Below are 19666 nucleotides of genomic sequence, written 5' to 3' on the forward strand. Positions count from 1 at the left end.
TCACCTGCATCAAAAAGGGGAAAGGGTGTGAGAAACACGCTCAAGATCAACAGTTTCTAGTCAGGCCAAGGTCTCTCTGAAGAGCAGTTTGTTCCTCATTGCAGGAATGGGCGCATGCCCCGTACTAATCAGGGAGAAATGATGCAACCAGTAGGTGAAATCCATTCCGTTACGCACCCTGGGTCCGACGCAGGTAAAGCCTCTCCTGGCACGCATTGGTTGAGCATCTCAGGCTCACAGTCTTCTGACGCTGTTGCTATGTTACACTTGCATAGCTTCATTACACTTCCATACCTTTGTTACAATTCCATACCAAGTCTGTTAGCAACCCATTGTCTTTGGGTATGTTCTGGACTTTTTATAGCGATACGAGGACAATGCTGTCACTCGTTTTGACTCTCACCTTTACCCTAGTGCCTGTGCCAATTCTACCTAGGGCGTAACTCCCCACTCTCAACTTTACTCTGTTCAGCAACTTTCTTTGGGAAAGGCAACTTATCCTGGGCTACATACAGAAATACTGGAAATTTCCACTGCAAAAACACAATCTACCTCTCACAGAGCCACTGCCATTGGTGCCATGAGGCAGGAGCAGCCTGGGGACAGCAAGACTGCAGTGGGGACAGAGAGTGGCCGGAGAGCTGCTGTCAGTTCCCCTTTTTAGTCAGGATGATGTGATGTCACCTCCTGATGAGGCGCTATTAGCCCATCTGGATGGTTGCACTGGGGGGTCCCTCTGGGGTGGGACAACTGGAGAGGTGCACTCTGCACACTGTGACTGTTGAGGTGCCCCACACGCTCACATCCCTGGGGTGTCGCACACTGTCCCAAAGGGCTGTGAGTGTGTCCCCTGGCATGGTGACCCCAACGCACACCAGACTCTCTGCACAGTGCCCCAATAGGGCAGTCCGTGCTTGCCTGGGCTCTCCAGGGCAACAGAGTCAGACACTGATTCAGAGGAACAACAGAAGACCATTTATTGAACTGTCCACCATCATCAATCAACTGCACTGCACTGAAATTAGGGGACTTACAATAAGTAACAATGAACGCGCAATACAGAGAATGGATACTTTGGCACTGGTGTTATTGCCTTCTCTGCTACCTCCAGGGAAATTGAGGTTATGGCTGCTGCAGGAGAAGAGTAAAGATGACCGGGAGGTAAATGAGGGAGAGAGAGAAAAAGAAAGAGAGGAAATGGAGAGAAGCAGAGAAGGAACGTAAGGGAGAGAGGTGATGGAGAGATCTCAAGGGATGTTACAGGATTTGAGGGGAATCAGGAAGGATTTGGGGGTGAGAGAGGAGAATTCAGGGATTTGGTGGACTTTAAATGAGATGAGCTGCACACGGGAGGATTTGGGGATGTATGATTTCTTGGGATTTAGGGGTATAAGGATGGGATTGCTGTATCATGGAGCTCCAAGTGAGGAATTTGGGATGTGTCCCATTCAGAGCACCTTGAAAATGAAGCACTGCGGGTGTGGGGGGTATCAGCAGGGGTCCCCCACTGCCCACATGGGTGTAGATAATGGGGGGCTGATGGGTGGCTGGGAAGCAGGGGGCACAACATGAATTTCGGCGTAGGTCAGACGCTCACTGTCACTGGGGGGGGCACCTGGAGACACAGGGGAACAGCGGGGTGCCACCATGGGGGTCTCCCACATGCTTTGGAGAGGGACCTGATTGTGTTGGTATTTGGGAGTGGTGTTCAAGAGGGAGGGTCTGGAGCTGTGCGGGCCTTCTATTTGGGGATCCCAAGGGGGGATGGTTGGGGGTCCTGCTGTGGTTTTGGGGTGCCCACGGGGTCTGGAGTGTTAAGGGATTGTGGGACCATAGCGGGTTAGATTTGTCATCCCTGTGGGTCATAGACTTGGGGTTCCATATGTGTGGTTTTTGGGGTACCTTCTAGTGGGTTTGTGGGTGCACTATGGGATCTGTGGTGTGCTTAGGGCCTGGAGGGCTCCGATGGGTCTCGAGGCTGAGATTTTGTGTCTAGGGATTCCCCCCAATGCAGATTTTGGGTTCCCCATGGGCTGGATTTGGGAGGCATATAAAGTTAGGGTGAGCCATATGGGGCTGTTGGTGCTGAGGGATAATTCTGAGCAGGGTTTGGGTTTCCCTGGTGAGGTTTGGTGAGGCCCCACAGGGAAAGCTGGGAGACTGGGGTTTGTGACCCAGACAATAATCAGGAACTTCACAGCCTCAGTGCATTATGGGGGGGCTCCTGTGTCAGAAAGTGGGTTATGGGGTGACCTTGAGTCACACTCCAGGAGCACAATCAGGAATTGATAGGGGATGAAAGGGAAGGCAAGGGACACCTGGGAGGGTCTATATGGGATAGAAGGGCAGGCGGGGGACACTGAAGGAATCAGTAGTGGATGGTAGACATTTAAACTTGCTCACCACAGTTGTCATCTCTCCGTATCCAGAGGCTGCGGGCATCGATGACAAAGAAGACTCCGAGGCCAAAGACGAGTGCAGCAACAAAGCCCCTCACCAGTGCCATCACCAGATTGGCACGGGACTGCTCCTCAGCACCTGTGGGGTCCAGGAGTTTGGCTGTCCCTATTGCCAGCCACAACCCCCATGCAGACTGGATGCAGACACACAGCCACCGATCCATGACAGGGGGGGCATGCAAATGGGGGGCTCAGACCCACCTGGGGGTGCAGCTGTGGGTGTCACCTCAAGCATCACAGTGTCCCCAAGGGGTGAGGACATGAAGGCGTAGTGCCAGGGGCGGTAGGAGCACCTGTAGATGCCACTGTCAGCTGGGGTCACCCCAAAGAGGGTGAAAGTGGCTGTGCCCCCACCACTGGAGTCCTGGCGCTGGATAGGTTCTGAGCTCCCATCCTTGTGCAGGAGGAAGGTGGCCCCGTAATCCTTGTTCCAGCAGCGGATGGTGACATTGGTCCCTGTTCCCACATGTTGCTCAGGGTGAAGGGAAATGCTGGATGGGGGATATCTGAGATCTGCATGAGGGAGGGCACAGCAGTAGGACACGGTCCTGTGGGAGCAGCCAGAGCCATTTGCTGTCCCCAGTGTCCTCACCTGTCAGCACCAGCTCCACAGGGTCACTCTCCACTGACACCTCGGCTGACTCAGACACCCGGTACTGACACCGATAACGACCTGCGTGTACCCGCAGTGTGCTAACAAAGGAGAACTCGGCCGCGTCCTGCTCCTTCTCCTTCCCCTTGGGGTACAACCAACCTCCTTCCTGGTACAGCCAGACCCAGGCAGCCAGCCGGGGCAGGTGGCACCGCAGGGTGACAGGGTCCCCCAGGGACACCCCCTGGCTGGGGTGCAGTGACAGGGAGGGTCGGGGCACTAGGAGAGAGGACAACAGTCAGCCTTGTCCCTGCACACCCTCCTGGGCCCCTCCGCACTCCCCCTCCACTCGCACCCCTCCCTCTGTCCACTTTCTACCCTGTCCCCATACTCACGTTGCTGTGCCCTGCTCGCTGCCACCAGCCACCAACCTGCAAGGGACACGATCCTGGTCCCACACTGCGCCACCAACCCCCGTGGCACCACGTCCCCATGGTCACTCACAGAGAATGAGGTCCACCACCATTGGTGCCATGAGGCAGGAGCAGCCTGGGGACAGTGAGACTGCAGAGGGGAGAGGAAGTGGCCGGAGAGCTGCTGTCAGTTCCCCTTTCTTTTTCAGGATGATATGATGTCACCTCCTGATGTGGACATATTAGCCGACAGGGGTGGTTGCACTGTGGGGCCTCTCAGGGGTGCGACAATTGGAGAGATGCACTCTGCACACTGCGCCTGTTGAGGTGCCCCACACGCTCTCAACCCTGTGCTGTCATGGTTCATGGCTGCTGCAGGAGAAGAGTAAAAGATGACTGGGGGGAAAATGAGGAAAAGTGAGGAAAAGAAAGGAGAGAAATTGGAGAGAAGCAGAGAAGGAATGTAAGAGAGAGAGATGCAGGGAAGAAAGGAATCATGGTCCATTTTGAGGAGTTGCAGTGATGGTGCAGAACGAGGGGATGAGAGCGCTCATGCAATGATTGAAGTCACCACCTGGCAAAAAGGACACATCAAGAAATGCAGCTTCTCTGGTGTCACAGAGATATGTAGATAAAGCTGTGCCCGTGACAGGTCCGGAAAGGTCCAGAGGTGACCTCTGAGCTGTACCCCAGGAAGGCTCCATGCTGTGACAGGTCCGCGCAGGGACAAGCCATGGCTGCCTGGGAAATGCCGGAGCTGGGCTGCTCCCCTGTTCCTGAGGAGCTGAAAAGGGGCACTGTGTGCCCTTCCCCACCGGGAACGCCTTGGGCTCAGAACCACACAGTGTGCGCTGTGTTGGGAGCAGAGCTGCTGACAGCCCAGAAGGAGAGGCTGTCATTCAACACACTGCTGATGGAAGGCTGAAATCCTGGCAGGGGCCATTGGCAGCCCTGCAGAGCCAATTCACTGCTGAATGGAATAGCACTCAGCGAGGGTGTGTGGTGCTGCCAGATCCATCAGATCAGGAAATCACTGTGCAGACTGAATGAGAAGGACAGGAACAAGGGATGGACCAAGTTTGCTGAGGAACAAGTCCAGGCAAGTCCTGGGCAAAGCAGAGAAATCTTTTGTCTTGAGGACACTGATGGACAGGTCCTGGCTAAGAATTGTGATATCCTCTAAGGAGCACAGATGGACAAGGCCAGGGACAACGAAAGAAACGGTCTTTTTGTGTGGACTTATCTCGAGGAAGATGGCCATCTCAGGAGGTATGCCCAGGACTCTTGCTCAAGCACCCAGGAATGTCACGTAGGCAGGAGAAAATGGAGGATAAAAGAGGGTCCAACAACCACGGCTAAGTAGAGGCTTATCTCTCACCACGACGGACTTGAGGGGTTCTCTCACCGAAACACAGAGGCTGATCTCTCATGATCTCTCACCACGACACGAGCTTCCTGCCTTCAGATCCTTCTCTACGGACCGTTTGCTGACGGACTTCCCTGGGCCTGCTACCTGAGACCTGCTGCTTCCTCCCTGACCTGCACCCTCTCGTTGCCCAAGACCGGCCTCGCTGCTCCTGCCCTTCGGCCTCGGACCGTCGGAACATCGTGCAACGGGACTGCTGCCGGATCCTGGTGGTGACTATCCCCGCTTTACACAATTCTTGCCTCTTTCTATCTTTTCTATCGCTCGCCTTCCCTTCCCCATCACCCCAATCCTTAATAGTGTCCGTCCTCCCCTTTCCCCATCTCCCTTATTAACATTTGTAATAAACTGGTCGGGCCAACATTTGAACCGTTGTTTCTTAATCTCACGCCGGGCATACATATTTCAAAGAACCTTCTCTCCCTCCTATAAATTGGAGCGAGACAGACTGGAGCTGAGTGCCCTCCCTTGTGCAGGAGGAAGGAGGCCCCATGCTTCTTGTTCCAGCACTGGATGGAGATATTGGTCCCCATCTTCACATGTTCTTTGGGGCTGAGGGAAATGCCAGGTGGGGGATACCTGTAATCTGAGCACAGAGAGGTAACAGAGGGAACAGCCCAGGGCCATCTGCTTTCCTCAGTGCCCTCACCTGTCACCACCAGCTCCATGGGTTCACTCTTCTGTGATGTCACTGTAGGCTCCAACCCCTGGGACTGACACCGATATCTCACAGCATCGAACTGCTTTATGCCAGCCAGGGAGAACTCAGCCATGCGCTGCACCTTATCCTTCTGCTCGATGTACGTTGGATTTTCGTACCGATAGAGTCGGACCCAGGCAGTTGTCTGGGGCAGGTGGCAGCGCAGGGTGACAGTGTCCCCCAGGGACAACCCCTGGCTGGGGTGCAGCGATAGGGAGGGTCGGGGCACTAGGACAGGGGACAGCAGTCAGCCTTGTCCCTGCACACCCTCCTCAGCCCCTCTGCTGGCCCCCTGACCACGCTCCACTCCCTCCGTTCCCATTCTCCCCATACTCATGTTGCTGTGCCCTGCTCGCAGCCACCAGCCACCAACCTCCAAGGGACATGGTCCTGGTCCCACACAGGGCCACCAACCCCCGTGGCACCATGTCTCCATTGTCACTCACCAAGAATGAGGGCCACCAGATTGGTGCCCTGAGGCAGGAGCATCTTGGGGACAGTGAGAGTGCAGTGGAGAAAAGAAGTGGCCGGAGAGCTGCTGTCTGTTCCTCTTGTGGACAGAATGCTGTGGTGTTGTCTCCTCATGTGGTATTTGTGGTCCCCAAGTGGGTGGTGGTACTGAGGGCACCCAGTGGTGACACACACAGAGCACTGCACACATCCCCAGTTGGGGCGTCCCACACAGACTGTCACCCCTCCATGTCTCATGCTGTCCCCAAAAGGCTGCCAGTTTAAAGCCCTGTCAGTGAGCCCCAACAGCTCCTGGTCTGAGATCCGCTTCGCCCTTCACACAGCTGGGATCCACCTGCAGCCATCAGCCCAGCACAGAGTACACCGCCCCGTGGTCAGAAAAAACAGAATTCCTGCCGTGGCACTGACCTCTCAGCCACGCATTTATCAGATGAGCTCTCCCAGTCTTCTCAGCATCCCTCGCTGCCACTGAGGGGACAGAGGAGAACTCCACCTGTACTCCCACTCTGCCCACTGACCACCCCAGTGCCCTGAACACCCTTTGCATGGCCCTCAGCCTTCTCTCAGTGACTGCATCACTGCCGGCCTGACCCATCAGTAAGGGAGAACAGCCAGAGGGGTGAACCGGAGCAGGGAGTGTCCTGGTGATGTCCCTGAGCAGGGCCCCAGGAGGGCAGCACACTTCCCTACGGGTAGTCTGGCTGATGTGTCAGAGCCTCTGTTCCTCTCAGAAGGAGTCCCCTACGACAGCCACCCTTCTCTCCTTTTATCTGAAGGGGGTCTGGAGGCGTGGAGCTGACCACCTTGCCCTAGGCAATGACCTGGGTGCAGGCTCAGGCACTTCCAGCTGCTGCAGACCTGCATGGGCACGTTCTGGGGTGTGCACACTTTGGAGAGCTGCATTGATTTTGGGCAAGAGCTTTCAGCCTCGTAGAGACCGCATCCAGATGTGTTGTTTGGGAGGCAGCTGATGGGTGAGCTGATCTCCGCAGTGGGGAGCGATGCTCGCCCTGCCCGCACCAACTGCTGCGCCAACTGCTGTGCCAGGCTGTCACTGCCACGAGACCAGGAAGTGACAGACAAATACATGGCTGCTGAATAGGTTTTAATTAGCACTTCTGCCTTGTTACAACACCTCTGATCAGCCCTACAGGGTACAGGGCACATCCTGATGGCGGTGGGCTGCTGGGACTCTGCTTTGAGGCCGCAGATGTCCTCTGATCTGGGAACAGCCGCCTTGCCTGGAGAGAGGGGCCGTGTGCTGAGGGATCTCCATGAAGTGCTGATGGCCCTGAAGTTATTGCCAGCTGTCAGGACACTGGGAATACTGGGGGCACTGAGGGCACTGAGGGCACTGGGGACACTGGGGACATTGGAGGAACTGCGGACATTGCTGGATACTGAGAACACTGCAGACACGGGGGACATGGAAGGAATTGGGGACAGTGGGGGTGAAGCAACGCTGGGTCCACACTGATACTTTGGTCCACATTGATCCCAACCCCACTGGACATTGGGGACAACATTAAGTCACACTCACGATTCTGCATTGACCACACTGGTCACATCGATGGGATCTCATTGACCCCACTGATCTCTACCATGTTTCCATGCTGACCCCAACCCCATGGGACAACGATACACTGACCAAGAATTGGTTGACCCACAAACATTGGACACGTCTGCGGGACCACGCTGACCACAAGGAATCTGGACCCATCCCCATTTCTGACCTCCTACCCCATTAAACCCACTCCAATCACAACAACCTCATTTACCCCATAACCTCCTCCAGGTTGGGGCACATTGTCTCCGCCAACACCAACCCCAAAACCCACAGATTGTGCCCCGAATTGCTCCCACCATCCCACTGACCGCCCTCCGCACAGCACTGGAGGAGCAATAGAAGATGAAGGGGTCGATTGCGGCGCTGAGGGTGGTGAGGAGCAGAGCGTAGGGCCTCCACTCAGGGCTGCGCTGCTGCACAAAGCCCACCACATGCGAGATGTTGTAGGGTCCAAAGCAGACCCCAAAGTTGACCATGGTGACCACAGCCAGCCCCACAGTGCGGTACTTCTTCTGCAGTGGGATGTGGGGTTGAGTGAGGAGGGCATGGATGAGGTGGATGTAGCAGAACATGGTGATGGCAGAGGGGATGAGGAAGAGGATGAGGAAGAGCTCGAGGCACAGCGGGAGGACGAATTGCAGCTGGGTTTGGGAGAAGTCATCGTAGCAGTGGTAGCCCCGGTGGCGCTGAGTCTCAGAGGGATTCTGGGAAGTCCACAGGGTGGTGGTGGGGATGTGGGGTGTGTTTGGGGTTGTGCAGGCCGAGGATTTGAAGCTGGAGTTGTTGAGGTTGGTGTTGGGGCTGGAGATCCTGTAGATGTCGGCACCGGGGATCTTCAAGCCACTGGGGATGGTGACGTCAGCAGTGGAGGTGTTGGGGACATTGGTGTGAAAGCCATCAGGTTTGGTCAACCCAAATCCCCCACGGTCAAACCCATTGACTTCTAAGCAATGGGAGATGCCCATCTTCAGCCCAGTGGGGTCAACATGACTGGGGTTCTCCATCCCGGATTCCCAGGTCTTGGTCCCATTCACCCCCAAACCGCCTTTCCCATCAGCCTCAGGCCCATTGACACCAAACTCTCTGTGATATTCTGCCACAAAGATGATGGAACAGTGGGACAATGCCATCACCCAAAGGACGGCACTGGCAGCCATCGTCCGCAATAACCTCCGGCGCCAGTTGTAGCAGTGTGGGAACACGACCCCAAAGTAGCGCTCCACACTGAGGGCAGCCATAAAGAGAGTGCTGAGGTAGATGCTGGAGTAGAAGCAGAAGTTTGCTATGGGGCAGAGCACTGTGGGGAAGGGCCACAGCATCTTGGCAGCTGCCTCAGCCATCTTGAAGGGGAGGAAGAGGAGGAGGAGAAGGTCGGCGGTGGTGAGGTGGAGGAGGAGGAGGTTGGCAGCGGTGAGGTGGGAATGAGGACGGTGACACCGGATTTTGATGAGGAGGGTGAGGAAGGTGAAGACGTTGGCAGGAAATCCCATGGCGAAGGTCAGCGCGTAGATGGTGAGGACAAGCACGGCGAGAGGAAGGCTGTGGGGCCAAGGGCACAGAGCTGTAGGGCAGGCTAGGGGGTCATACCGGGGCTACCGGATGGGCCATGGTATCAAACTGGGGCTATAGGATGAGCTAAGGGGTGATAGCAGAGCTATGGGTTGGACTGTGGAGTCATGGGGCTATGAGGCAGGGCTATGGGGCACAAATGGGGCCGTGGGGTAATATGTCAATTTCTGGGGGAATGGGACAGGCAATGAGGATATGGGGTTGGATGTGGAGCTACAGGGCATGATATGGGGCAGTGGGAAGAGTTATGGGGCTATGAAGCGTGATATGGGGCTATGGGAAGTTTTATGTGGTCCTAGTAATCCTGAAGAGATGAGAATGAGCAAAGAAGGAGCTCTGTGGATGTTGTTCACGTCTACACGAGTTCAGCCTGATGGAGAGTGCAGAACGAATACAGGACTTGTCAGAAGGACGTTGATTGAGATCTGCTGAAGGCGTGGCCATTGTCTGTGGAGTTTGAGGTGCCACAGTGATAGCAGTGCAGGAAGACAGATGTGTTGTGCACCAAATTGAGTGATGAACTGAGTCACTGAGAGCGGTGATAAGGAGTTTGCAAGCTGAACTGGAAGTTGAGCCAAAGGTGTGCTTGCATGCACGGATAGCACAGCACAGTTTGCAGAACCATCTGCATGAGGCCTTTGTGAGAGAGCATCAATTACAGATAACTGTTGCTGACCTGGAGGGGGAGGATGTGGTGTCCGACTGTGGCAGACCTGCGAGGGAACAGGTAGGTGTGTGTTGCTAGGAAGTGGCCTGCTACTGCCCATGGCAGGAAATGGGAGATACAAAATCTAGATGTGATGATAAAGCTGCCCCTCAGTTTCACCCTTTCACCAAAAAAGACTATCAAAATGAGGATGGGCAGCCCCTGGGGATGACCACAAAAAAGAGCCCATTGCCATCAAGCTGGAAGGAATCTCAATGGAGAAACTGAGACCGAATGTGTGTGCAGAATCTCCTCAGCCGGTGGTGCTGGTATTGGGCTTACTGAGGGTGAGGACCAAGGTTACTGTAGTCTGGGAGTCTTCCTGACAGTGAAAAGAGAGCAAAGTTTTTCCCTTCCCTTTCCCCTCCTTTCCCCTCCTTTCCCCTCCTTTCCCCTACTTTCCCATCCCCTCCTTCCCCCTCCTTCCCCCTCCCCTCCTTCCCCCTCCCCTCCTTCCCCCTCCCCTCCTTCCCCCTCCTCTCCTCTCCTCTCCTCTCCTCTCCTCTCCTCTCCTCTCCTCTCCTCTCCTCTCCTCTCCTCTCCTCTCCTCTCCTCTCCTCTCCTCTCCTCTCCTCTCCTCTCCTCTCCTCTCCTCTCCTCTCCTCTCCTCTCCTCTCCTCTCCTCTCCTCTCCTCTCCTCTCCTCTCCTCTCCTCTCCTCTCCTCTCCCCTCCCCTCCCCTCCCCTCTACTCCCCTTCCCTTCCCTTCCCTTCCCTTCCCTTCCCTTCACTTCCCTTCCCTTCCCTTCCCTTCCCTTCCCTTCCCTTCCCTTCCCTTCCCTTCCCTTCCCTTCCCTTCCAAATTGGAGCCACATGTCCTGTGTTTGGCATCCCCTTAGATAACACCACGCATTGCTACACACTGGCAGCGTGTGACAGCTGAGAGGTGACAGGCTGTGTGGGGCATCCCAAAAGGGACTGCAATTCCAGCTCCATGTATGTCAGCCCTTGTTGGATTTCCAAACACACCACCCCTTGGGGACTGCATCTGCAATACTGAGGAGGTGACATCATGTCACACCTTCTCCTTTGGAAACCGAAAGCAGCTTTCCGGCCACTTCCTTTCTCCGCTGCAGTCTCACTGTCCCCAAGCTGCTCCTGCCTCATGGCACCAATGGCGGTGGCCCTCATCTTCGGTGAGTGACAATGGGGACGTGGTGCCACGGGGGTTGGTGGCCCTGAGTGGGACCAGGACCATGTCCCTTGCAGGTTGGTGGCTGGTGGCAGCGAGCAGGGCACAGCAATGTGAGTATGGGGACAGGGGGAGAATGGGGACAGAGGGAGGGGAGTGTGGTCAGTGGGCCTGCAGGGGGGCCCAGGCGGGTGTGCAGGGACAAGGCTGACTGCTGTCCCCTGTCCTAGTGCCCCGACCCTCCCTGTCGCTGCACCCCAGCCAGGGGGTGTCCCTGGGGGACACTGTCACCCTGCGCTGCCACCTGCCCCAGCCATCTGCCTGGGTCCGACTCTATCAGTACGATAATCCAACATACATTGAGCAGAAGGACAAGGTACAGGACATGGCTGAGTTCTCCTTGGCTGGAATAAAGCAGGCAGATGCAGTGAGATATCAGTGCCAGTACCAGGGGTTGGCACCTGCAGGGACATCGGAGAAGAGTGACCCCATGGAGCTGGTGGTGACAGGTGAGGGCACTGGGGAAAGCAGATAGCCCTGGGCTGTTCCCACGGGGCTGTGTTCCATCTCTGTTACCATTCTGTGCTCAGATCACAGGTATCCCCCACCCAGCATTTCCCTGAGCCCTGAGGAACACGTGGAGATGGGGACTAATGTCACCATCTGCTGCTGGAACATCTATGGGGACGCCTTCTTCCTGCACAAGGATGGGCACTCAGCCCCTATTCAGCGCCAAAAACTCAGTGTTGGGGCCATGGACACCTTCACCCTCTTCGGGGTGACCCCAGCTGACTCTGGCACTTATAGGTGCTCCTACCGCATCGCGGGCTGCTGCCTTCTGTTCTCACCCCTTGGGGATAATGTGACCCTGGAAGTGATTCCCAGAACTGCACCCCCAGGTAGGTCTGAGCCCCCATTTCGTTCTCCCCTTCTCACCCATGAGTGGCAGTGTCACTGCATCCCTCATCCACTGAGGTGGGGGCTGTGTACGACGAAACCTAAAACACTTTGACCCCACAGGTGACAATGGGGGTGCCAGAAGGGACCTGGTGGCAGCAGTGGTGGGGCGCTGGGTTGCTGCCATTGTCTTCATCATCATCCTCACTATCTCTGTCCTCTTCGCTGCCCAGAGAAGACAAATGCAGAGAGATGAGAGGCCTGGTGGGGTAGGGCTTAAATGACTTTGATCCCCCATATATCCCCTATGGATCCCCACTGGTGTTGTTTGGGCACTCCATAATCCCACCCTTCTCCCCTCCCATTTATGACTCAGGTGACAAACCCAGAAGCCCCGAGGCTGTGCAGTTCCAGGTCAGTGTCTCGGTCAGGAGACCCTAACCGCAACGCACCCCATTGCCCCTCCCCCAGAGCTCAACAGGGAATCCCAAACCCTGCCCATAGTGAACCCCTTTTATGGCTTCCCATGATGTTGTGCGTAACATCAATGCCATCCCAGGGGGCCTCCAAATCTCCACCATGGGGATGCCCCACACACCAGGAAGCCCCCTGGCATGCTCCAAGCCTTAAACATCCCCAGACTCCATGGGCACCTTCAAACGATAATGTGACCCCCAAACATCACCCACAGGGAACCCCAATGTCACACCCACAGCTTCCCAAACTCTACACCACCCCATAATCCCAACCCCCTTCTCCTGGACAGCCCCCCACACATTATACAGTGCCATCATCCCATCAGGCATGTTGGGATCCCATGGTTACACTGCTGTCCCTGTGTCCCCAGGTGTCCCCCGGTGACAGCGAGGGTCTGACCTACGCCCAGCTGCAAGCTGTGACCCCCAGCACCCACCCCCCCGCCTCTTCTACCACCCCTGAACCCCCCATTATCTACGCCGAGGTGGGCACGCGGGGACCCCGCTGATGCCCCCAGATGTGTACGCAAACACGGGTGTGTTGTGTGCACACATGGACTTCAAGGGTGCACAGTGCCAGTGTGCTCGGTGTGCTCACCATCACGTGTGAATTACAGCCATGTACCTGTGCGTGTGAACGCGTGGATGTGTATTAAACGGGTGTGCACCATCCCATGTGCACAACAGGTGTACAAACACACGTGTGGGACACGCTGAACTCTGTGCTTCTGTGTGTGTCTCTGTGATGCCGTATGTGTGCACCACCAGCTGTACACACTGCTGCTCATGTGTGTCCTTAGCATGTGCTCCCTGGGTCTGCACTACATGTGTGCCTCCACAGCACATGCATGTCATCAACACGTGCCCTGTGCATGCACCACATCTGTCCCCACAGCACACACATGTCCTTTCCATGTGCTCCCCACGGCGCATCTCCATCTCCACAAGCCAAAGCAGCCTCTTATCCCACAGTGGTTTTGGGGCAGGATTTGTGGTGAGGAGGGAAAATGCCTTTGGGTGACGGTGGGGAACAGGACAGAGGGGATGTGGGGTTTTCCAGAAAGTGGGGGAGAAGAGGAAGTTTGTGTGTGGGAGGGCTGTGTGTGGGAGCAGCAGTGAGGGGAAGGGCAGGAGAGCTGACTTCCCCCTTTTGGTGGTGGAAGGGGAAACGCTGGAGAGTTTGTGAGCTCAGTGGAGATTTTTGGGTTCAGATGGAGGATTGTGGGTCGGCTGGATGGAGACCTTTTGGGACCACAGAAAGATCTGGGAGCTTCATGACGGATGTGCAGTCTTCTCGATGGAGGTTTGGGGCTGGATAGAAATGTTGGGTTGGTTGGAGGCTTTGGGTCTGAGTGGAGGATTGTGGGGCGGATGGAGGTTTTGGTGTAGATGGGGTATTACGGTATGAATGATGGATTTGGTGGCTGAATGGAGTCCTGGGGGCCTGGATGTAGAGATTGTGTCTGGCTGTACAGATCAGAGGTTGGTGTTGATTTAGGGGCAGGATGGAGATTTCAGAGGGGACAGAGATTTTGGGGGATGGGTGATATTTATGTGGCCGGATGGTGGATGTGGGGACTGAATGCAGTTATTTTGGGGTGGATGATGATTTTTGTGGCTGAAGGTCCTGGGGTTCATTGAGATTTTAAAGGACTGTGTGTGGAGGGTGGTGTGGGGTGTGGATGTTGGGACTGGATGAAGGATGAGGGGTGGCTGGATGGAGATTGTGGGGCTGGATGCGGAGTTTGGTGTGAGATAGAGGTTTTGGGAATGGGTGGAGATCATTGGGATGAATGGAAGTTTTGGAGTCAGAACGAAGATGCTGTAGGTCGATTGCAGGATTTTAGGGTCTGGTTAAGGATTTTGGGGGTGAGTGGAGGTATTGGTATTGGAAGGACAGATAGATATTAGGAAACATAGTTCAGGTGTCTGGGTGGATAGAAGAGCCAACAGGTGGGAAGATAGAGAGACTGACAGGCAGAAGGTGGCTTGAATTTGTTGTGTCCATACTGGATCAGGAGGTGCAGCCCCAGGAGCAGGAGATCCTGTAGGACGATGGATGGATGGGGGGATGGATGGATGGACGGACGGACGGACGGATGAGCAACAGAGTGATAGAAAGCAGCTTTTCTCCAGGGAAACTGAGGTTATGGTTGCTGCAGGAGAAGAGTAAAGATGACCGGGATGTGAATGAGGGAGAGAGAGAAAAAGAAAGAAAAGAGAGGAAATGGAGAGAAGTAGAGAAGGAATGTAAGAGACAGAGATGGAGGGAGAAAAGCAATCGTGTTCCGTTTTGAGGAGCTGCAGTGCTGGAGCAGAAGGTGGGATGAGAGAGCTCATCCAAATGTTGAAGTCTCCACCTGGCCAAAAGGAGACAGCAAGAAATGCAGCTTCTCTGGGCATCCCTTTGTGCCTGCTGGTGGGCAGCTGCAGCATCGCAAGGATGTAAAGAAGTGAGTTCACAATGCCACGTTGGTCAGAAATGTGTCTGTACCAGAAAGGTGCTTGCGGTGAAGCAGTGCCATTGGTGGACACACAAAGGCTGTCCGGTTATCTCACGGCATCTCGTGCTTTGCAGCCTCTGCTGTCCTGACAAGAGCCTTGTCTTGCAAATGTTTGAGAGGTAGCAAGCAAAGAAAACCTGTCAGAAAATGGGTTTTATTGTTCCACTGCACTTGTGTGGAGCAGAGTGCCCGTGTGAGGAATTCTTGAGGTGAGGTTCCTGCAGCGCGAGAGGGATGGCACTGCTGAGCACAAGGAGCACATTGCATCCATGGCCGCAGTGCCATGAGCACACACTGCAGGCCAACGGGTAGAAGCATGCAGAATTGCAGGGCAGCCCTTGGAGAGGAGAAGCAGCAGCAGCGCAGGGAAGGAAAGAGCCCTGAGAGCTGGGATGGCCCAGAGGGAAGGAACAGCTCAGCGCTGTGAGCAGCAGCTCTGAGGCTGCTGTACTGCTGAGAGCAGCTGTGTTGGAACACGCTCTGCTCACAGCTGTGGGGATCTGCACCCTTTGGGCCCCATGTTGGGCACCACAATGACTGCGGTGCTGTCACCCAGCAGCAGCTCAGCACCACACAGCTTTTATTCTCACTGACCCCTCCCAGTGGGATCCCGGAGAGACTCAGAATAAAAAGCCACAACTTGTGGGTCAAGATAAAATCTATTTGCCACGCGACAACAGGAAGAGAGAAATAACAGTAATGGCTATAGTATATGCCTATGTGTGCGTATTTATGTGCAGATAGTTATAAGGAAATGTCTCACAAAGCAGTGCTCACCACCTCCCAAGCGATGCTAGAAGCAGAACAGAGGGAGGGCAGCATTTTGGGTTCAGTGTGTTTAGAGTTTTCTGGGATTTAAATCGTTTGGAGTTCATAAGTGACGATTTGGGGGTATTGGGTTTGTGTGGAAGGAGCTTGTGAAAAGGAACTCAGCATCAAGTTGCCCTGAAGAGGAACGTGGGGTCTGCCCAAAGTGAGGCACCTGGACTGAGGAGGTGTCAGTGAGGTCCTCCAGCACCCACCTCGGCATAGATAGCAGGAGGCTGGGAGGTGGTGGGGGACCATGAGGGGTCAGAGGTCACAGCTCAGCAGAGTTCAGAGCCTCGCTTTCACCAAGGAGCACCTGGGACCACAGGGGGACAGGAGGATGACACCACATGTGTCCACAAGATGCATGGGGGGCCCTACAGAACAGATATGCATGGGCATGTCCAAGGGGGTGGTGTAGATCTGGGATTACACATGGACTGGATCTAGGGGGCACAGATCAAGTTAGCTGAAGCCATAGGTGGGCTCCTTTGGGGTCCCAATGGGGTGGTACTGGGGTTCCTTGGTGGTGAATCCTGCGGCCCCAAGGTGCAGGCTGGGATTTAAGGTCCCCTGTCCCAGACACTGACCTGGAGCTGCATGGCCTCAGGCCTTCTGCAGGGGGATCTGCATGCAGAGGGAAGGGAGAAGGGTGGGTGATGGAAGGCCCCGAGGGACACACAGAGGAGAGGAGGGGAGGAGAGGGACACCAAGGGGCATCTATGGGGGATCAAAGACATTTAACCACTTCCTCACCAGGACTCTCATCTCACCACACCATGAGTCTACATGCATCCAGGACAAAGTAAAGGCCGAGGATGAAGACAAAGGCAGCAGCGCAGCCCCTCACCACCGACATCACCTGGTTCCCACGGGAATTCCTTTCGGCACCTGTGGGGTCCGGGTGTTTGGGTGTCCCCATCCCTGACCACCATCTCCATGGCATTGGGATGCAGTGACAATGCGGGCACTCACAGGAAGGGCTCTGGCCTACCTGAGGGTGCAGCTGTGGGTGTCACCTCCAGCATCACGCTGTCCCCAAGGGCTGAGGACGCAAAAGGGCGGGACTTGGGGCGATAGGAGCATCCATAGGTGCCAGCGTCACTCAGGGTCAGCGCAAAGAGGCTGAAGGCGGCCGTGCCCACACCACTGTAGTCCTGACGCTGGACAGGGGCTGAGTGCCCATGCTTGTGTAGAAGGATGGTTCCCCTATAGCCCGTGTTCCAACACTGAATGGTGACATTGGCCCCCATCTCCACGTGGACTGTAAATTTTGTCCCCGTGCCCACCAGATCATCGGGGCTCAGGGAAATGCAAGGAGATGGATATCTGTGATCTGCATGTGGGGAGAGGACAAGGATGGGATGTGGCTCAGTGAGAACAGTCCAGAACCACCAGCCATCCCCAGTGCCTTCACCTGTCAGCACCAGCTGCACGGGGTCACTTGTCTCCGACATCCCGAACAGCACCAACACCTGGTACTGGCACCGATAACGACCTGCGTGTTCCCATGTTGTCATAATGAAGGAGAACTCAGCAGTATTATTCTCCTTCTCCTTGTGATAGCGGTATGTCCAACCTCCTTCCTGGTAGAGCCAGACCCAGGCAGCCAGCCGGGGCAGGTGGCAGCGCAGGGTGACAGTGTCCCCCAGGGACACCCCCTGGCTGGGGTGCAGCGACAGGGAGGGTCGGGGCACTAGGATGGGGGCAGAAGTCAGCCTTGTCCCTGCACACCCTCCTCAGCCCCTCTGCTCTCCCCTGACCACACTCCCCTCCCTCTGTCCCCATTCTCCCCCGGTCCCCATACTCACATTGCTGTGCCCTGCTCGCTGCCACCTGACTCCAGCCTCCAAGGGACACGGTCCAGGTCCCACACAGGGCCACCAACCCCCGTGGCACTGCATCCCCATGGTCACTCACCGAGAATGAGGTTCACTGCCATTGGTGCCATGAGGCAAGAGCAGGTTGTGGACAGTGAGACTGCAGAGGGGAAAGGAAGTGGCCAGAGCGCTGCTGTCAGTTCCCCTTTTTTTTTCAGGATGATATGATGTCACCTCCTGATGTGGACATATTAGCACATAGGAGTGGTTGCACTGTGGGGCTTCTCTGGGGTGGAACAAGTGGAGAGATGCACTCTGCACACTGCGCCTGTTGAGGTGCCCCACATGCTCTCAACCCTGGGCTGTCATGGATCATGGCTGCTGCGGGAATCCTGAGCAAAGACAAAAGCAACAAAAGAAACACTCACGTGTCCTGCCACAAGAGCCAGCTCCCACACCTGCTGCTGCAGTACTGTATGGGCAGCGTGGGTTGTGCTCTGTCATGGTTTTATGATTTTTGGTTATCGGTATTCCACATCACAACATCATGCAGTGTACTGGGAGTTAAAGAGCAAATGCTTTAGTTCCGGGTACCCATCTGGGAGAGAAGAAGAACTATGTTCCCCAAAAGCCTTTTCGAGAACTGTTATCATTCCTGCTCAAGAGAACAGATATAAAGGCTCAGGTCATCTGACTTGTCCCTCTTCTCGTCTCACCGTGTTCCCTGTAGGATCGGCTCACTGCTGCTGCTCCTGACTGCACGCAAGGCTTCAGTATTAGCGTAAGGCCTTTGGCTCTCGGACAATCTTTCTCTCAATTATTGTTGATTTATATTGTATTATAGTGTGTTATTTACATTCCAATACTATATGATATGATATAAAATGAGTTTATTTCTCCTCAGATCGTTGCCGCTGTTTTTAATTATTTTGGGGTCCCCTGTTTCCCTTCCTGGAGGCGCGGATTTTGCGAAATCCCTCCACCCCACTAGTCACGGAACCAGGCCGGACTAGCCCTTAAACCGTTTACAGCTCACACACTGACTCCCTTCCTGTTAACAGTGGAAGGTAGCACCCTTTTCTCACCTAGTGCGTAAAGTGGGTGGAAGCTAGCTCCCGAAGAATGCTTCTAGGCACACAGCAAAAGGTCAAGGTCGAGCTTGTGAGATAAGAGTGGGCAGTGCCAGCTCTGCCCCTGCTGGCTCAGCAGCCCGCCCACAAGCTGACAGCCCCCTGGCACCGGTACAGTGCTTTTGCTAGCTTCAAAAAAAGCCCTAAGAAGAGCTTTTTGGTAGGCCTATTTGCCTACCTATTTGCCTACATGGTCCCTTGTCCAGCGCAGTCTTACCTGCCGTGCAGCTGGTCTCTGCAGCAGGGAAGGGAAGGGAAGGGAAGGGAAGGGAAGGGAAGGGAAGGGAAGGGAAGGGAAGGGAAGGGAAGGGAAGGGAAGGGAAGGGAAGGGAAGGGAAGGGAAGGGAAGGGAAGGGAAGGGAAGGGAAGGGAAGGGAAGGGAAGGGAAGGGAAGGGAAGGGAAGGGAAGGGAAGGGAAGGGGAAGGGAAGGGAAGGGGAAGGGGAAGGGGGAGATGAAAGGGAAGGGGAAGGGGAAGGGGAAGGGGAAGGGGAAGGGGAAGGGGAAGGGGAAGGGGAAGGGGAAGGCTCTTCAGTAAGCCCAATGCCAGCACCACCAGCTGAGGAGATTCTGCACACACATTTGGTCTCAGTTTCTCCAATGAGATTCCTTCCAGCTTGATGGCAATGGGCTCTTTTTTGTGGTCATCCTCAGGGGCTGCCCATCCTCATTTTGATATTCTTTTTTGGTGAAAGGGTGAAACAGAGGGGCAGCCTTATCATCACATCTAGATTTTGTATCTCCCATTTCCTGCCATGGGCAGTAGCAGGCCACTTCCTAGCAACGCACACCTACCTGTTCCCTCGCAGGTCTGCCACACTCGGACACCACATCCTCCCCCTCCAGGTCAGCAACAGTTATCTGTAATCGATGCCCTCTCACAAAGGCCTCATGCAGATGGTTCTGCAAACTGTGCTGTGCTATCCGTGCATGCAAGCACACCTTTGGCTCAACTTCCAGTTCAGCTTGTGTCATGGTTTTGTAACTTTGCTATTGGTA

At 55.2% G+C, this 19666-nt stretch overlaps 6 protein-coding genes across 12 annotated transcripts in view; 2 read left to right on the plus strand and 4 right to left on the minus strand.

Annotated features, from left to right (window-relative positions):
- Positions 1-13123, plus strand: part of LOC112531104 (osteoclast-associated immunoglobulin-like receptor) — a 101730-nt gene extending 88607 nt beyond the window's left edge. For both annotated transcript variants that reach the window (XM_046904858.1, XM_046904857.1), the window contains one exon: positions 12779-13123. In XM_046904858.1, the coding sequence (XP_046760814.1) occupies positions 12779-12916 (138 nt within the window). In that variant the 3' untranslated portion in view covers positions 12917-13123. The remainder of the gene's footprint in view (positions 1-12778) is intronic.
- Positions 1-19666, minus strand: part of LOC124417463 (V-set and transmembrane domain-containing protein 1-like) — a 242283-nt gene that overhangs the window by 123237 nt on the left and 99380 nt on the right.
- LOC101749263 (free fatty acid receptor 3-like) overlaps positions 1-19666 on the plus strand; it is a 93164-nt gene that overhangs the window by 58282 nt on the left and 15216 nt on the right. The window lies entirely within an intron of this gene.
- LOC100859870 (platelet glycoprotein VI-like) overlaps positions 1-19666 on the minus strand; it is a 93203-nt gene that overhangs the window by 20462 nt on the left and 53075 nt on the right. The gene's annotated exons all lie outside the window — the stretch shown is intronic.
- LOC107050226 (leukocyte immunoglobulin-like receptor subfamily A member 2) lies at positions 1071-17722 on the minus strand. 4 transcript variants are annotated; one of them, XM_040654353.1, is made up of 6 exons: positions 3556-3945; positions 3447-3482; positions 3052-3132; positions 2661-2972; positions 2404-2538; positions 1071-1615 (listed from the first exon to the last, which is right to left on the minus strand). In XM_040654353.1, exons 1-6 carry the CDS (start codon positions 3584-3586, stop codon positions 1491-1493), a joined length of 720 nt encoding a protein of 239 aa, XP_040510287.1. In that variant the 5' UTR covers positions 3587-3945; the 3' UTR covers positions 1071-1490. The 4 variants fall into 4 exon arrangements, with proteins under 4 accessions (XP_040510287.1, XP_040510284.1, XP_046760827.1 ...); XM_040654350.1 differs by having other exon boundaries at positions 3052-3330; positions 3556-3940; XM_046904871.1 differs by lacking the exons at positions 1071-1615; positions 3556-3945 and adding an exon at positions 17639-17722 and having other exon boundaries at positions 2228-2538; positions 3052-3330.
- Positions 13248-17722, minus strand: LOC101748339 (T-cell-interacting, activating receptor on myeloid cells protein 1-like). Its single transcript, XM_046904894.1, has 3 exons — positions 17136-17722; positions 16713-17054; positions 13248-16609 (listed from the first exon to the last, which is right to left on the minus strand). Exons 1-3 carry the CDS (start codon positions 17236-17238, stop codon positions 16488-16490), a joined length of 567 nt encoding a protein of 188 aa, XP_046760850.1. The 5' UTR covers positions 17239-17722; the 3' UTR covers positions 13248-16487.

Source organism: Gallus gallus, chromosome 31 (genome assembly GCF_016699485.2).
Source record: "Gallus gallus isolate bGalGal1 chromosome 31, bGalGal1.mat.broiler.GRCg7b, whole genome shotgun sequence".
Taxonomy (NCBI): domain Eukaryota; kingdom Metazoa; phylum Chordata; class Aves; order Galliformes; family Phasianidae; genus Gallus; species Gallus gallus.